Here is a 17,458-nt window from a genome sequence, read left to right on the forward strand (position 1 = left end):
GAGTAGAGAGGGACAATCACCTCCCTATCCCTGCTGACCACCCCTCTCCTGATGGAGCGCAGGATCCCATTTGCTTTCCGGGCTGCCAGAGCGCACTGCTGGCTCATGTTGAGTCTTTCTTCCATCAGGACCCCCAGGTCCTTCTCTGCCGAGCTGAGAAGGCTTCAGAAGACTGAAGGCTTAGAGGAGCTCACGGCTGTATAGAATCTGGGTAAAATCAAAGGGTGAAGATCTGAGGCAACTGCTGGGGCTGAGCAAGGATGGGACTCGGGCCGCCCGTCAGGAGTGGAGGCCAGCCGGGCTGTGGAGCCGCCGGGAGCTCCCGGTCCGAGCCATGCCCCTCCCAGGGGCGGCCCCTCGGCGGGCACAAAGCTCCGCTGAGCTGCAGGCGGTGGCTCCTCCCTTCCTGCCCCTGGTCGGGCTGCGTTACCGCTGCTCTCGCTTCGTTGTGGCGTTGCGGGGTTGAGGTTTGCGGCGCTATGGAGGCGGCCGGCACCGCAGAGGATGGCGCTGCGGTTGCCGCTCAGGCCGCTGCTGGGGCCGAGGCGCCGCCGCCGCCCGGCATCGCCCCTCCCGCTCCGCGCCGGCTGCTGGCGCTGCTACGAGACAAGCTGTGCACATGGTGAGTGAGTCCACGTGGAGCCGGGCTCGTAGCCAGGAGGAACCGGCCCGGTAACGCGGCCGGGATGCGCTTGTTCCCATGCGCTGGGAGCTCTGGGTCGGGAGGGGGAACGAGCAGGGAGCAGGGAGGGAAGAAGGTAACAGAACCAAATAGCCGAGAGTAAGTGTGGAGTCTAGAAGGACAGAGCTCCCCTTCCTCTGGTCTCCGGAATCAGCTCGGGGCTGAGTCCCACTAATGTTACCACTTACACAGCGCAGGCACACGTGCAATGCCTGCACTGCTTGCTTTCCTCCAGTTTCTCAATGCTTTACCGGTGCTGCGGGTCGAGTACAGATCTACTCCAGACGGTGAAACCTGGCTCTCTTTTCTGTCTACAAGTTTTCTGTTCCTCCTGCATTTCTTGCTCCAAAAAGCAAGATGGAACTAGTAGGAGCTGCTCAGTAATCTCACAGGTACTGGTGGTGTTGCCAGAGGGCTCTATTGTCTCAGTCTGGATGCTGCTTCAAAGAAAATAAAGCCCTGGCTGCTTTCTCCAAGGGCTTCTCTGTGCTACTGAATTGAGTTTTAATTTCTTTTCTATGTGGTTGCAGCCTCAGCCATTTGAGATTTAGAGGCCAGAGTCATACAGAGGTTTAACACATACAGTAGATTAAATGGACTTCGTTGATGTTTTCCCTTCCAGTTCCTTGCCTTGTACAAATTAATTGACCTCAGTTTCAAAGCAGAACATTGAAATACTGAAAAGGTTGACACTGGAGAAACCATTTTTCTCCTCAGCTCATTGTAATGAAACAGGTTTCATCCTGCACTCATGTTTCCTGTACCAATTCAGGTAACAGTGTGAGGCTGTTCAAACAAAGGTCTCTCTCCTTTCTGTTTCCCTCGTTTAGGAAGGGTTCAGTAGCTGAAGCTGAAATGCAGGTAAAGGCTCTATGTGAGGTGTGTTGCCAATCTTTACCTGCTGCTGTTTAACTGCTGGCATCAATACAGTTTTTAATTTCTGAATAGTGGCATTTATTTATTTATTTATTTATTTATTTATTTTGGGGGAGGGGGAGGGAATCATTTAAATTACAGAGTTTATTAAAATAATATCCAATAAAAGTTAGCAGTGGCCCTGTTACAGTTTCTTTACCTTTCTCATATATGAACTGAATATGTTTTATCTTATGTTGCTGAGAGCTGCCTGCCAAGTGGGCTGGAGCAGCAGTGGCCATGGAGAGCACTCTATGCCAAATCTTCACTTGTTCCCAAAATGCCTCTCAGCCTCTTATAGGAATAATCAGGTTATATGGCCTGACAGTGTATTGGTTTGGTGATCTTAGACTGTTATTTCCAACCTAAATCAGCCTATAATTCTAAAGGGAGAGGTGAAGTGATAACTGAATCGCCACTTGACAAGCAGTGTAAAAATGCCAAACCAAACCAAACAAACAAAAAAGCCCAGCAAAACAAAACAGAAACAACTACCCAATAAATGAACGCAAAGCTAAAAACTCTGGCAACAACATAAAAGAGCCCACACCACCAACAAAAAACAAAGTATAACTAAAGGGCTGTCTCAGATCACTTTGCATCATCAGAGTCCAGAGTGATTTAGTCCTTACCAATGCATTAAAAAAGACCAATTTCTAGCATGGAAGAGTTAATTATTAATAATGTTTAAAAAAAAAAAACACAAAAAACACAAACAAATCCAACCTGATGAATTATTAATAAGAGTCACATTAATCAATAGCTTTATCGTGAAATGAATGGAAATATATGTCTTGCACGTGTTTTCCTGATAAGAAGTTGTCCTGCAAAATGTAGCCAATAGGATTTGAATTTTACCCTGAAATTTGGCAGAGGACAAAGCACTTTGTGTAAGGGTGTTTTATCTAATTTGCTGTGAAAGTTTGGTGGGCACTGAACTCATGCGGAACAAGGAAAGCACTGGAGCACACGTTCCGTGTAGACTTACTGTGCTGGACTTCTGCCTTGAGCACTGGGAATGTGCTGATGGCTTCTGAGTTTGAAGAAACTCATTTTGGCATGAAAATCCATGAGTAGGAGAAAAATAAAGAGTGAGGCAGTGAGAGTGACCCTGCCTTGCATTTGTCTTCAGTGCTGTAGGGGGACGTGCAGTAGGAGTGCCTTGGCGTACATTAACTACATAGCAATCATTGCTGATCTGGCAGCCACCAAGCTTCCCATGGTAACAATGGGAAAACATAATTCCTTGGGTGCTTTAAGCTGGAGAAACTTAGTTGTTAGTATAGCTGAGGGTCAGCCCTATTGAGAATCCTGCTGGTTTTAGTAAGTGGCAGTTGAAGCCAGAATCGTTGTCAGATTTGATTGGCAGTAAATTTTCTTCTTGCTGAAGCATGATTGTTATCTAGTGTGCCAAAATACTGCATATGGAGACCTCTGCTATAGAGAAGTGCAGATGTCTGGGAGATCCAAGGGTAGTTTCACAGATACATATTATTTTTATTTTTATTTTTTTTTTCAGCAATCACTCCTTACATAAGTATGCCTTGCAGCAGTGTGTACTGTTACTTCTGTGCTACAAAGTAGTCACAATAAAATTCTAGCTGAAACATAGTCTCTGCTTACTTCAGCATTGAGAGTGCTGAAGATGAGGCTGCTCTTTCATGCACCAGAATGAAGCATTCACACTTCACCGAACCTTACAAGGTTGTACTAAGATAAACTTGCAGTGTGGATCTGCACTACTACTGGGGGGCTTGAAGCGAGCTGTAGCAAAATGTGGTACTTGTCTATCTTGGAAGTGAAGTACCACTGGACTTCACTGTCTTAACTAAGTGGGTTTGGAAAAAAAGGGTATTCAGCAGCATTTTTAAAGTCAGGTGAACTTTGAGATCAAGCTGAACTGAAAATGAGTTCCATGCAGCTGAATTTTAATCAATGCAAAGAAGTCATGTTGTGTGGGAGGCATGGTTTGAGTTGGCTTTGGCTCCCCAGTACACACCCTTCTTATAGATGACATTGGCAGCTGGATTGCACATTGTAGCTGGATCGCATCATAGCTGGATTGCACATCATAGCTGGGTTACGTGGTAATTACTACATTCAAGTCACACAAGTTGGAAAAAAACCAATGATTGGTATTAATTTCTGGTAGCGTGTCTGTATTGACTTGCTGTTTGTTGTCAGCAGAGAGCTGTGGGCACAGGGTAGATGTAGAATCCTAATGAGATGCTCTTTCCTTGCTCAATTACTCTGTAGTAAGAAATTTGCTGTGTTATGCAGCCAGATAAATTTCATTGGAAGTCTTCAGAGTAAACAAATTAAGAGATGGACAGACCCAAGCAGGTAATACAGCACCGAGGTGATCTTGCTCTACATTACTTGTGAGTGTGCACACCGTGAGTAGGGTGGTAGGACTCTGCATAGCTTCAATGGCAAGAAAAGGATATACAGTAAGCTTTGCACGGCTCTCTGTCTAGGAGCACCTAGGATAGTCACTTTATATTATGTGAGGAATTTCTATTGAAAGAGCGTGAGCTTTTCTTTTCCCCTGGCTGTGGATTGCACTTTAGAACACTAGCATGATTGTTGGACAGTTGTGCTCTTAACTCCATCCTCAGCTGCACCAGTATGTAACAAATTATAGCAGAAAAAATCCATAGTAAGTATTTTGTGCTTTTGTATTTCCATAGCGCTGCTCATCTTAGGGACTCAACTCACTTGCAAAGGCTCAAGTCTCTTCTGAGATAACTGTTATGCCACTCTTCACGCTGCAGATTCCTGGTGACGAAAGCTGAGATGAGGCAGTGGAGGATAGGAGGTGTAACTCAAGATCTTTTGTGATGAGAATAGATCTTTCATTGTGCTGAACCTGCCCAGCTGAGTTGTGTGGAGATGCTTGCAGGTGGATTGCAGTCTTTAGTAGCTGATTTGGGCCAGCCTCACCAACTTTTGCTGGCTGTCGTGTGGTTGAGACCTTCAGTATAGACACAGCACTGCTTGCTGGTGCAATGGAAGAACATTTTCCCCTGTAAAATAATTATATATATATAAGTTGGAATGTTTAATTCTAAGCTTACTTTGTTGTCTTTTATATTTACAGGTATATTTTGAAAACCATACTTCTGGGCCAGATGCTGTCCTTGTTTATCTGTGGGACTGCTGTTACAAGCCAGTACTTGGCAGAACATTACCAAGTGAATACTCCAATGTTTCAAAGCTTTATCAACTATTCTTTGCTTCTTCTAGTTTATACGACAATGCTGGCATTTAGGACTGGTATGTAAAATACGGGATGAAAGATTCTGCTTCATTGTTTAATTCTTTTTTCCCCTACAGTTTGAAGCTACAGAACTTAGTCAATGCTTGGCCTAGTTTTTTATAAGGTCCTGCTGAAATTACTGCTTGCAATAACACATGGGAGTGAATTTCATTGTTGAATGTGCACATAACTTGCTTTCACTTCATATTTGTTTCATATTGTTCTTTTTGATTTCAAGTCCTGTGTCATATTAGGGGAAAATAGGCATTGTTGTAAAAAAAAAATAAATTCTTAGTGAGAGCCTGTTTAATATTGTTGCTATATTGTATTATTTTAATCTTTAAACATTCCCAGTTTATATATATATAATTTCTTTGGAACAATGTCTGTGCTTTTCACCATTTCTATGGTCTTCTCCCAGGCTATATTTTACTTTTGTTATACTTTCCTTCAGCAGATGCAACCCAAATTCAACATCACAGTATTACTTACACTTCTTAAGAGCAAGATTCCTGTGCAATATTTGATTTGAAAGAAACACATTGACTGCTGCTGTCTTCTAAACAGGCGGTGACAGTCTTCTTCAAATTCTGAAGCAGAGGTGGTGGAAGTATATTCTTTTGGGACTGGCTGATGTTGAGGCCAATTACACGATTGTAAAAGCCTACCAATACACGACTCTCACAAGTGTACAGGTAAGCACTGCTATCTCTATTTTGAACTTCTGCTTTGATTGCGGTTTTGGATTCATTTCTGAAATGAGATTCACAGGACAGACATGGAAGCTATTTAAGCCTGAAAAAGCCTTTCAATATCTATTTTCTCTGCAGTACAGAGAAGAGCATCCTGCATCATGAGTAACATTTCCAGGAAGCGGAGAAAATTGGCTGATATTACCCAGTGCCAAATCTTGAGCTGAACTCTAATTATTTTGATAGAAAGCACTTCTAAGATTTTGCTGACAGCCACTCAGGGTTCTTTTTTTTAATGATACAATATAAAGATTTAAGACCGGATAACACTGGCTCAGCTTGGGCTCTGTATGATGGGAGTGAGGCAGATCTGCCCAGAAGCAGTGGGAAGCTTTGCAAGATGTAATGCCACATGTGAGGACATATTGGAAGTCAGCTGGTGTTTCTGAGCATGCAGAGAGGGGCCAGCACTGTGACTTTTGGCTGTGGCACTTCAGAACACTCACTATAAGATGGGAGGGAGGTCAGTGTGCCAAAATATCAGTCAACAGTCATCTCCTCAGCAGTGCCACTGCTTGGTACTTCATTGTTGCACGAGGACGCATCTGTTCTAAAATAGTAACGGGTCTGTGGCAGCAGATTTTGCCACTCTCCACAGACATGAACTATTTCTGCTAGGATAAGGGAGGGGACAGTGCAGAAGCAAGAGTGGAAGGTGATGGGGCTGTGCCAGCCTATGCCTGCTCTTAACAATGGTGGTGGATCTGTGGCTCATGTCCTGGCCCCATTTACTTAAGTAAAGGCATAATGTATCGTACAAAATTAGCTGTTAGTTGAAAAGGAATGTGTAGGTATCAATGTTCTTGAGTCAAAGTAACAAGGGTTAATATTTAAAAGAAATACCAATAAAGCAATAAAAGCCTGTGGTATGGGCTCCCTTTAGAGAGCTGTAGTAGTGTTTTCTTGTACTGTTAAAGGAATAGTAATGTGCCTTACAGGTTATTCTTGTGGCATTGCCACTTCATAATTATGTATTATGGCTCATTAAGTCTTTAATTTACTTACAAATAATGCCTCAGAAATTACAGTCTTAAGAATGGCTTGTTTCAGGATCAAGATCAAGCTAAGCTGATAATTGAGATGCCGTTTGATCATACACTTTACAGCTGAAAAAGCCAGGACTTTGATCCTTCTCAGAAGCAGTAAAGCTGTTCCCACAATATCGTTCATAGACAGTAAGGAAGAATAGCTACAGTGGGTCATCGAGTCCCAACTGCCAGATTCAAACATTTACTAGATGTGCATGTGATAATCTCCAGACTGGTGCTTCAAGTGCCAGGTCAGTGATTGTGAATTTGCTATAACTACCAGCTGCAGTCAGGTTTCTTGCACATTTTCTGAAGTTACCAGGTTCCCATCACTGTCAGAAATGAGATTCAACACAAAAAAGCCTGTAGTTTGCTACTGTGCAAGGCATTTGCTGTCAGCAGTCAGCTCTTCTGCAGTTACATTAGAATCTGTGGTTCAGAGCCTCTGGCTTCAGTAGTGGCTGTAAGTGGAAGCTCAGAGGGTGCAAGAGTAAAGCAGGAGTATTCAAGACCTTCCTGAATGCAGTTTAATTACTATAAAAGTTCTGTCTGGCTGGAGCTTCCCCTTAGCTCAATCTTATTGTTCAAAGATAGGTTTCCGCTCAGCAAGGGGCTTCCATGTGTTCACACAAACACAGGAAAAAAAACAAACCCACCTGGTTTTCCTTTAGTCATGAAATGCCAGCGTTGTAGGGAGGGGTTGGGAAGGTTTTTAGAGATAATATCAGGATGGCAGCTTTCCTTTCTTTGTAAATACAGAAAAATACTTTGGTGCACAGCTGGAACTCCTGCTGGGCTGTGGCTGAGACTTCCTCAGTGTTGGTGTGCTCCATGCTGGAAGGAGGACGTGGCTTTATTGCTGTATGACTATGTTTCGTAGTGAAACACAGGCAGTGTAGTTACAATTTTGTTTGTCAATCAGCTATTAGGCACAAATAGCATTTTCTCTGTTGATAATTGAGGTGGAGAAATTTTATAGGTGAATATCAGTTTGTGGAAGAGTGTGAACCTCAACAGGAGAAAATACAGTCTGGGTGCTTGGCATTCAGCAGGAACCTGCCTGCTGGGAACCATGAGGGGGAATGTGCAGAGTGAGCTGCTTGGTTTTAGCCTTTAGCTTTAGTCAGAGCTGCCTGGAGCCAGCAGTTATAACAAACCAGTGACCTCCCACAGTCTGATAATTGATTAACCATGTATTAAAACATCTTTTAATGATTTACTCACTCTACCCTTAAAACCTTCCTATAAACAGTGAGGCCAAAGCCAGACTTGGGTCAAAATGCTCATAAATTCAATCAACACAGTTTCCCTCCCCCATGTAAAAATATAGGCTGAGATTGAGTAAGGTGATTCTGCTGAGGCTCTACTGACAGTCGTAGTCAGTACCGTGGTACTACTATAAATGTCATAAAGCCTGAATAAATAAACTTTATTCTTTTAAACAGTTCAATTGTCACAGTTCATTGTGATGTTGCACCTCTTTGATCTTGATCCTGTGAAGAAAAGAGCATTAGAAAATCTTGTGTTATGAGAGCTGACCTGTTCTCGCTGATGAAACAGATAAATGACTCTTCTTGATACTGGTCAAAAAAGTCAAATTAGAAGGAAGTACAAGATGATCATAGGGCTTTTCTTTGCTGTTGATAATTTGATTTATTCCTTTTGTTTTGTTTTTCAAGCCTAACAAAGGGTGTGATAGAGAAAAGTGTAGAAGCTCAAGGAATATTACTTTTTCAATAGAGCAAAGTTGCACTGAAGTATGTGGTATGATGTATCACAACTTGTGTGGTTCTAACGTCTGATAATACCTCCTGGGCAAGTGCCTGTTCCTTTACACACCTCTCAAGCTGGACAAGCTGGAGATGGTCCAAAGAACAAAGACAAATACATGGAAGGATTAGGGAGAACCATTAAGGTTTAATCTGTAACAACCTCTTTAATGCTGTGCTGGTAAGGCTTTAATATTTGTAGCTATGAAAGTTCAAGCTTGCAAGGCTTTATCGAGTCTATTTTGTTAAAATCCTTATGGGCAGTGGCTGAACTAATAAACGCTAGAGTATGGTTGTAGGTAGAAGCTGGCCAAAGCTGGCCATGGTAGGATTGCTGGCTGTTGCCTTTATTTGTAATGTTTCTACCATGGTCCTAGTGACGTGGCCCTCATCCTTTGCACTGGTTTTTAGGAGGCTAGGTTTTAAGGGTTTAAGACTAATTTGTGAGCAGACTTTGGAAGGCTAACTACATGTTCTGCTATAACCTGGTCCCTAATGTATGGCACTCAACTCAACTGTGGCAGGTCAGAAAATCCACTTCATTTTTCTGTAGTCAAATTAGGAAACAGTGTCTATTTTGTTAATTAAATATTAGACCAATTATGTTTAGCTGAATGTTCTTGATGTTATTAGGTTATTCTGGAGCATTATGTCCATTTAATGCTGCTACTCATTTTTCTGCATTAAGTATACAGCTAACTCTTGTTTAGTTTTTTTCCACAGTGACAAGGGAGAAATAGGCACGGCATGAATGAGGCTAAGATGTATAAGAGTAGAGGAACACACAGGAAGGGAGTAATGAAGAAAGGAAACAGAAGTCAGTGTCATTGCTTGCCATGGAGTGCATGAACTTAAACATCTTAATTCTCTGTGCACACAGCTCCTGGATTGTTTTGGAATTCCTGTGCTGATGGCTTTGTCCTGGTTCATTCTCCGTGCAAGGTACCGGCTGATCCATTTCATCGCGGTTGCCGTCTGCTTGCTGGGTGTCGGAACAATGGTGGGTGCTGACATTTTGGCAGGGAGGCAGGACAGTGAAGGTAAGGAATTCTGTATTGCACAGGAAAAAAACGGGGTCATGGCTTCCACAGTGATCCAACTTGCAAATGAGGAAGGGAAGCAAATGCAGGGGCGATGGGTGTAGTGTTATGTCTTGTGGAGCTGTGAAATTTTCTTTGCTTATAAACTGGGGTTAAAAGGGAAATGCTGGTGCTAAATTTCATTGCTGTTTATCAGACCTAATGAAAGGCCTTATTCTTGAAATCGTGTTCATTTTGCATGTGAGATGGTCTGAGGAAAAGATGTCTCCTCTCCCTACAGACCTTATCTTAATTTCCTATGAGCAGACTTTTTCTAATGTGCAGCTTTCTATGTGTGCAAATAGCAGGACAGGAAAGTATCATTACCATCATCAGGCAGTGTAAAGCTAACCTTTTTTGGCATTATTCTGGGACCACTGCTTTAGGCAAGGTAGAAAGAGAAATTCAGGTTAAGCTTTAATTCTGTGTGATACAAATATCTTGGCCCCAAGGGAGAAAAATGCTCTTTGCCCTGCTGGACACCCAAGCATTACTCAGTGACTTGCGTGTTGTTACTGTTGGTTATCTTCATATTCGGTCCCTTCCAACCCACACAAGACTGTGATACTGTGATATTGCAGATATATCTTTGCAGTGGTTGCCAGCTGGCTTAGGGAAGGAAGTTGGAAATCAATTCAAGGTTTTAAACAACAGCAATAGCTGTTGCAGAATAGCTGATGCATGATGGTATTTATTGATAACCGTTGTATTACAGTGAGTCCCCACTTGCATCGTACACACACAGCACAGCATGACACACGCTACCACCCATCTAGAGTAACTACTTAGATCTACCATAAACCTGAAAGCCAGCCCAGGTCGCACTCAAATAACAGATGTGTTTATGGCAAAATCAGGAGGGGTACTTGGAAAAATCTAGAGCATCTCTAATCTGGACTTCAGTTTTACTGCCAAATGTTTGCAGAAGCAGAACTGGACCACACTGTACAGCAGTGGCTTGGTAGGTATCAAGCTCAGCTCTTTCCAGACTATACCAGAGGTATGAGCAGTTAGCAAGGTCAGACAGCAACCTGCTTGCACATAGACATTTTCTTTCTCCCTACTTGCTAAGAAAATAGGTGCTTGGAGATACGTTTGCTTGTCTATTTAAGGAAAATTGTTTTTAAAAAAGTGTTTGCAGCATTGCCCTTATTGTGGATTAATATTTCTGTACAGGAAGTGACGTGGTGATTGGAGATGTCTTAGTTCTTCTGGGTGCTTCTTTGTATGCCATATCTAATGTGAGTGAGGAATACATTGTGAAAAATCTGAGCAGAGTCGAGTTTCTAGGAATGGTGGGCTTGTTTGGGACTATTATCAGCGGTCTACAGCTGTAAGGATCTAATATTTATTTTAAAACTAATTAAGACTATTCTACAGATGATTGCTTGTCTTCAATGAAATGATGTTGTTGTTAAATTAGTTCTTTGTTGCCTGTCCATTTGGTCTACATGGGACTCCTTCTATTTGAATTTTGTTTTTGTTGCTGATCAGCATTCGTTTTGTATCCTTATTATTTGCTCTGCTGTTATTACAGCAATTCTAAAGCTCAGCTCCTGCAACTGAATACATATGATACTTGGCTTTATTTTCAGTTTTGTTGACCTTCATGAGGACATGCAGTACACTGAAGACTGCTTGCAGGAACATATTTCTTAATGGCTTTTCTTTGTGGAAAGGTTTAGGACGTAATCATTAGAGGTCTTCTGTATTAAACTACAGTTTAAAATGAAGCCATGCATACTCTTACAAATAACTATAATAGACCACATGCACTTAAGCCTAACTAATGAATTTTATGTTCTTCATTTCTCATCATTATAGTTAATGATTTCCTCAAATGGTATATGAAATAAAAGTAAATCTCTGAAGGATGAAAAAGCCTGTGAAGAAGGCATAAGAATTAAATAAAAGTGCTCTTGACTTTCAGGCACTTTAGTTTTCAAGTCTTTTTTCAGACTTGTGAGATGTTGGAGTTAGTGCCATTCAAAAACATTTAAAACATAAATTGAGGGATTGCAAATCAAAATGTTTCCTATGTATTCTGCTCATTGACTTCTCTTCTTGAATGAGAGAAGGTATGTTTGTTTATTTATTTATTACTTGTTATATTTCTTCTCTAATTCTAGAGCCATTCTTGAACACAAGGATATAATGAAAATTCAGTGGAACTGGAAAATTGGTATGTGTATGGCAAAATGATGTGCATTTCAGAACACTGAAAAAAATGATTATCATTTAGATTTGACATGCTGGTGTTTTCATTTTATTTCTCTGGATTTTGAGCAACATTCCTGTTCTCTTGTCAGAAATTTATTTTCTGTGAACTTTGAAGTGCTCAGCAAAGAAGCAAAGACAAAAGATGTGTAGGGTTGAACGTGAAAATTTGAGATCAGATTTTGCGTTTTCCTCCAGATCATCTAATCACAGACTTGTTTGGCACTGGAACTTTGCAACATTTTTCTGTTGTCCTTCCTATGTGAAGGACATGTACTATGCACATATCCCCTATGTATGGGGGGAATTGGTTTTGTGACAAGTTTTGATCTCAACAGAACTGTTAATAGGAAACGTGACTCTGAATGTCTTCAGACAGCTGTTGTGTTAACTAGGGAAGAACAAGCACAATCTTGCATAGATGCAGTTGTTTTTGCAGTACTGGGTGGTCTCAGGAAAGAAGAACTTTTGTTGTGTTTCTTAAATTGACATTTACTTGTATTTTAGCGGTCCTTATCCTGAAAGATAAACATGTAGAGTTTTGAAACATCTGATGAACATCAGTGATCTTTAAGATTATTATTCTCTGCATGAGGAGTAAATTGTCATTTTGTTTTGTTTTTTTTTAGCATTACTGTTCATCGTATTTGCCCTGTGTATGTTTGGGCTGTACAGCTTCATGCCAGTAGTGATTAAAGTTACGAGTGCAACCTCGGTCAACTTGGGCATTCTTACTGCAGACCTCTACAGTCTTTTCTTTGGACTCTTCTTGTTTTACTATAAAGTAAGTATTTTCTCTTCCTATAGTTTGTTTTTATTCCAAAAATATGGATAAAGCATTTTACAAGCCCTTGAACATTTGTTTACAGTTGTAAATTTCTATAGCTTGTATCAGTCATCATTGACAGATGTCAGTCAGGACTCATAGTTAATTACCCAGCATTGCACCATTAGGCAGTTAAGTGATGTTTCGAAAGAGTTTCACACTTCATAGGATATGTGTGTTTGTTAAGAGAGAATAATAATTTCCCAATGTTAAGTGGTAGAGTTTTTGCCATGCTCCCTGTGCAGAGCTCTGTGGTTGATTTGGTTCATCTCTCCAAGCATCTTAAAGAAAGGGTTTGAATCTGACTGTTCTGAAAGAGTAGCAGTTTGGCTTGATTTCCATAAATCAGTATTTTCTTTTAGAAATGTATTGTGTTCATTACAGACGTAACAAGGAGAAGACTCAAGCTCTCAGTACTGCTGAGGGGTGACTAAAGGAACTGAAGCACAGAAAAAAGCAAATAGATTATTCTGATTGCTGTCCAAAAGGCAATCACTTGTACTGCTCCCTGCAATACATTTTGCAGTGTCTGTTCAGGCTTAATGACAGCGCTGAAAATGTTTCATCCCACCCAACACTTTCCATCTGGAATCTCTTGTGGGAACATAGCAAATTACAGCAATTGGAATAATCAGATCAGTCAGTCAGTGACTAAAGGGGCTTAATGAGAAGCTTGTGAACTTTGCTTAAGATAGTTAATTTGTATGTGGTTACTTTCTCTTCAGCATTATGGAGAACCAGTTTTGGAATGGTAAGACCCAATGACAGCTAGATTTTAATTTTCAGGAGACTTTTAGCTCAGCTTTCTTTTATGTTTTGGGTTGCAAAACTTGCTTCAAACTGCCCAAAACTACAGAGCATCTTTTTTAGATGAATGTAGGAAATGAACTGTACTTACATTTTAAGAATTAAAAATATCTTTTCAGTCACTTCCAAAAATATATTTTGGAAAATATGAACTTTCACCTGTGTTTAGAAACAATGAAGCAGCCAAAAAAGGGAGCAATAACGCCACAACCCTCAAGAGATGTTATCTAAGGTCTCCAAATATTTTTATTGAATAAACTCCTTTGCAAAGAGTAAACTGAAAATGCTGACACTAGATGGAGTTACAGTCCTCCAGTAGCACCTCAAGTGAGTTAATTGTGGTTCCCTCAGTCTCTTTTGGGATCAGTCTACTGCTATTTCAGCTCCATTCACTTCATCCAGCTTTGCTGCTTGACGAATATAACATATTTTTCAAGGAAATCTTAGGAAGCTGATGAGATTTGGGTGGGTACATTTTGGGATTTGGCAGGCTGTGTTGAAAATAGGGAGTACTGCAAATTACTGTAGGGAACCTGCTTTAGCAGGGTGTTGGACTAGATGATTTCCAGAGGTCCCTTCCAACTGCTACAATTCTGTATTTCTCTGAAGATGCTCGATGTACATCATCTCACTTCTTTACCTGTGGTTTGGCAATGGCAGTGCAGAAGATTTTCACAAACTTGATGAAAAAAATGTTCTTGGCTGCATGTAACCTGAGCACTTTGTATAATTGAATCTGGTATTATGAAGAAAGTATTGATTTTCCTTTCAAGGTGGATGAATCTTGGCAGTTGTTTGACTTTCAACAGGCAAGCGAGTGATAGTGAATCAAATGCCTGACGTACCTCAGCAGTTCATGTCCTTAACTCTCACAGTAACTCCTCACTTGCAGTAAGGCATACAGACACCCACCTTGTAAAAGCTGCTGCCATCATCCTCTCTTCATGGACTTGCTGGATGTAGAGAGCAAACCAGTTTTGGTTCCACTTACTTGGCCCTGCAGATGGATGAGTTGTGCAGAGAGCCAGATGCTTTGGTGACTTGTAGTAGGAGGGAGAGGTTTATTTCTTAACAGGAGGTAAAATAGATGTGATGAAATAAAATTCTCTGGGGAGCAGCATTCTAGCTTTCATATGTATAAAAGCTTCCCTTAGGTATCACCACAGTTAGGGTTATTTGTTCTTTTTGCTGAGATTCATAGATATCCCCTGCCCAATAGTGTTGAGGAGGAGGTGCAGAGGAAAACAGCAGCTCGAGTTCATCGGTAAATGGAGTTGGTAAATTTTGATTTCCAGACTTGAGTATAGAGCATGGTGATCAAGCTTATTAAAATATATCTAAGAGAAAGGGTGGCTTTTGCCTTCTTAAAAGAAGGTAGCATTTGCATCTTTTTGCATGAGAAAAGACTTAACACATCTTTTTTCCTCTGCCAGTTTTCAGGTCTTTATATCCTGTCCTTTGTCGTCATCATGGTGGGCTTCATCCTGTATTGCTCCACTCCAACTCGGACTGCAGAGCCCACCACTGTGCCGCAGCCACACAGTGCTGGCTTGGACAATGCTGCTCTGAAGCTTGATGAAAATGACAGTGAAACACCAGCTGTTGCTGTACAGTTTACGAAAGGAGAATCCGTGGTGGTCAGCACTGGTTGAAAAATGGCAGCTTTTCAAAACAGAGCTTTTATTTTATTGCCAAAATTTCCTATAAATATTAACCTGGAGAACTGTTCTACTGACAGAGCGTATGTTGTGCTGGTCTGTTTTTAATGCACTGAATAAACTTTAAAGGCCAGATCCTCAATCAGCAAAACCATATTGATTTTCCCCTGCAGAAAATCTGGCCCTTTGAAGAAGACAAAGTATTTATGTGGAGTCTCTACAAGGTGAGAGACTTATTTTTAAATGCTTCATTAGCTTAACAGCAAATGCTTGGGGAGGAAAAACTAAGCCAAAGAAAGCTTGCAGGTCGCTAAATGGAGTAGATATGCTTTATACTGCATTAGGGACCTGAATCTGCAAGGTGCTGTCTGAGGGCTGCATGGTTCCCACATCTCAGTGCCAGGAACCCTCGATGTCTTTCAGGAGCCACTCATGGGATCTAGTGCTGCAAGGCAAGTTACATGCACACACTCTCCACATGCTAATGGACCTTATTTGTCCAATGGAGGCATTTGTGTCTTACATTCCAGCTAAATGTTTGTCTCTTCATATTGCTGCATTCTTTGTTGCAGCTGGGGCTGCTGCAGAGAACAACTGTTTTATTTTCTGTTTTATTTAGGCAGCTTGTATATGCGTGCTTGTAATGTTTTCTCCCAGCAGCTTTGCTGTTTGATGCGCTGCCACTAGGCGGAGGAGACAAAGTCAGTTCTCTGTTCCATAAGAACTGATTTTATTTCTTCTGGATGAGACAGCAAAAAAAAAAAAGGTTGAAATGAAGTTCGCTTGGCAGCAAAGTTCTCTCTGAAGTGGGACGCATTTCTTCTGAAAGATTTGCATAGAAGTGGCATTTCATAAAACAACTGAAGGCCTCAGCCAATCCTCATTGCAATAGTAATGATGCAATCTTCAAAAGGTTGTGTGCTTTCAGGAGATTCATTGGTAGTTTTCCTCCCTTTCCTTTTATTTTCAGTAAAATGATTAAAATACTTGAAGCTGCAATTTTAACATCAGTAAAATAATGTAAGGATCTGTTTTTGTATAGATCTATACAGTTCAGGTGTGCAGAGCAACACTGAATAAAGTTTTCAGCAGCTGAAGAGCTGGCTCTCAGTTTATTTACTTTTTAAGCTCAAATTTCTGTTATTGCTTAAAATTACATTATTTCATTTTCTTTACCCAATGATTTCTTTAATGACAGACCTAACCCACCATTCCCATCCACAATACAACTGGGTGTGATGAATCCCAGGTGAAACAAGCCTGCAGCACAATCTTGCTGCATTTTCTTTCTGTGGTCGCTGGGTGGCATTTCAGTATCTCTGGAGTTTGCTGAAGCAGCTGTGTATCTCTGGTGGTGAGATGGGCTGCATATGCAGCATGGCACGAAAGCATGCACAGGAAAGCAGCGGGGTCCATTGCACTGACACAGATACTCTGAATTGTGGTGCAGCGAGGGAAAGGCTGAGGCAGCAGATGTGGTTGTAGCAGAGGTGTGACTGAATGTCACTGAACCATCTAGTGAAAACAGTTTGGTGTGTGCATTACAAATTGGAACATCATCCAAACTTTAGTAATGAAATGTGCCAATTTTTGCAGCAACGCCACTCAGTATTCGGAGTGGAGAAAGCCCATGGTCTGGGTGCACAGGTGTTTTTGCAGCTATGATCAGAGAGATCTTACCTGATCTGAGCGTCTTTTAGAGAGATTTCTGTGCAAGACGTGGAAATCACACTGGGGAGAAAAAGACACAACTTCCTCTTTTCCTCATTGCTCACTCATTTTGTGCTGGGGCAGTGACTGGCCACAAGTGGTTGTCTGTGGCATCCTACTTTACTGCCTACAGTCAAGAAAATGAGTTTTATCAAGGAAAAAATAAGTGGTTGCACTTGCTGCATTGCCTGTTTGTTCACGTGGCAGAACAAGTATTTGAAGCCTATAATTGCAGCGTCCAAAGCAAAAGGCACTGAGTCCTGGAGCCTGCTCTCTATGGGATGGGTGCTAGACTGAGCACTGTCTGTCCTGTGGGTAGGAAGGAAGCAGATACAGGCTCTTTAAGAAAGACTTACTGCTTAAGAGCATAAGTGACAGCTGCATTTCTCCTGAGGAAGTAAATATTCAGTTAATGAATCACAGGTGACAGATCATCTGGAAGCTCTGAGAGAAGGTGCATGGAAGTTTCTTTCATGTGTGTCTTGTTAATAGTGGAGTAAGCTAGAGAAACAGACCAGTTGTCACTTGTGTTAAACTGAAATATTTCAATAAAAATGTGTGACATCCAGCCTTCCTCCACGGTTTGGTTACAAGGACATCAAAAATGATCTGGCATCAGAATGTCATGATGGATTGGAGAAGGAAGAATTAGTGCAGCAGTAATTGAATGGTGACATTATCTGCACCAGAATTTGAGGGAGACGATGAGTTTTTGGACATCAGCTATTTTAAGGTTTCTGACCTTTTGTGCATCAC

General features: G+C 41.3%; 1 protein-coding gene across 4 annotated transcripts; it reads left to right on the plus strand.

Moving 5' to 3' along the window:
- Positions 1–404: 404 nt before the first annotated feature.
- SLC35F2 (solute carrier family 35 member F2) lies at positions 405–16,089 on the plus strand. 4 transcript variants are annotated; one of them, XR_014949110.1, is made up of 8 exons: positions 405–622; positions 4,698–4,873; positions 5,424–5,551; positions 9,286–9,445; positions 10,661–10,725; positions 11,614–11,666; positions 12,331–12,485; positions 14,768–16,089. XR_014949110.1 is itself a non-coding variant. In XM_085555801.1 (8 exons), the coding sequence occupies exons 4-8, from the start codon at positions 9,316–9,318 to the stop codon at positions 14,984–14,986; spliced, it is 714 nt and encodes a 237-aa protein (XP_085411927.1). In that variant the 5' UTR covers positions 405–622; positions 4,698–4,873; positions 5,311–5,551; positions 9,286–9,315; the 3' UTR covers positions 14,987–16,089. The 4 variants fall into 4 exon arrangements, 2 of the variants coding, with proteins under 2 accessions (XP_085411927.1, XP_015707718.3); XM_085555801.1 differs by having other exon boundaries at positions 5,311–5,551; positions 10,661–10,817; XM_015852232.3 differs by having other exon boundaries at positions 10,661–10,817.
- Positions 16,090–17,458: the final 1,369 nt, after the last annotated feature.

Source organism: Coturnix japonica, chromosome 1, assembly GCF_054131305.1.
Source record: "Coturnix japonica strain WE chromosome 1, WE-NBRP24, whole genome shotgun sequence".
NCBI lineage: Eukaryota > Metazoa > Chordata > Aves > Galliformes > Phasianidae > Coturnix > Coturnix japonica.

Coding starts and splice junctions, on each gene's coding strand:
- SLC35F2 (XM_015852232.3), top strand. CDS start 480: ATGGAGGCGGCCGGCACCGCAGAGGATGGCGCTGCGGTTGCCGCTCAG. Junction 623..4,697: donor CGAGACAAGCTGTGCACATG/GTGAGTGAGTCC, acceptor TTATATTTACAG/GTATATTTTGAAAACCATAC. Junction 11,667..12,330: donor TCAGTGGAACTGGAAAATTG/GTATGTGTATGG, acceptor GTTTTTTTTTAG/CATTACTGTTCATCGTATTT.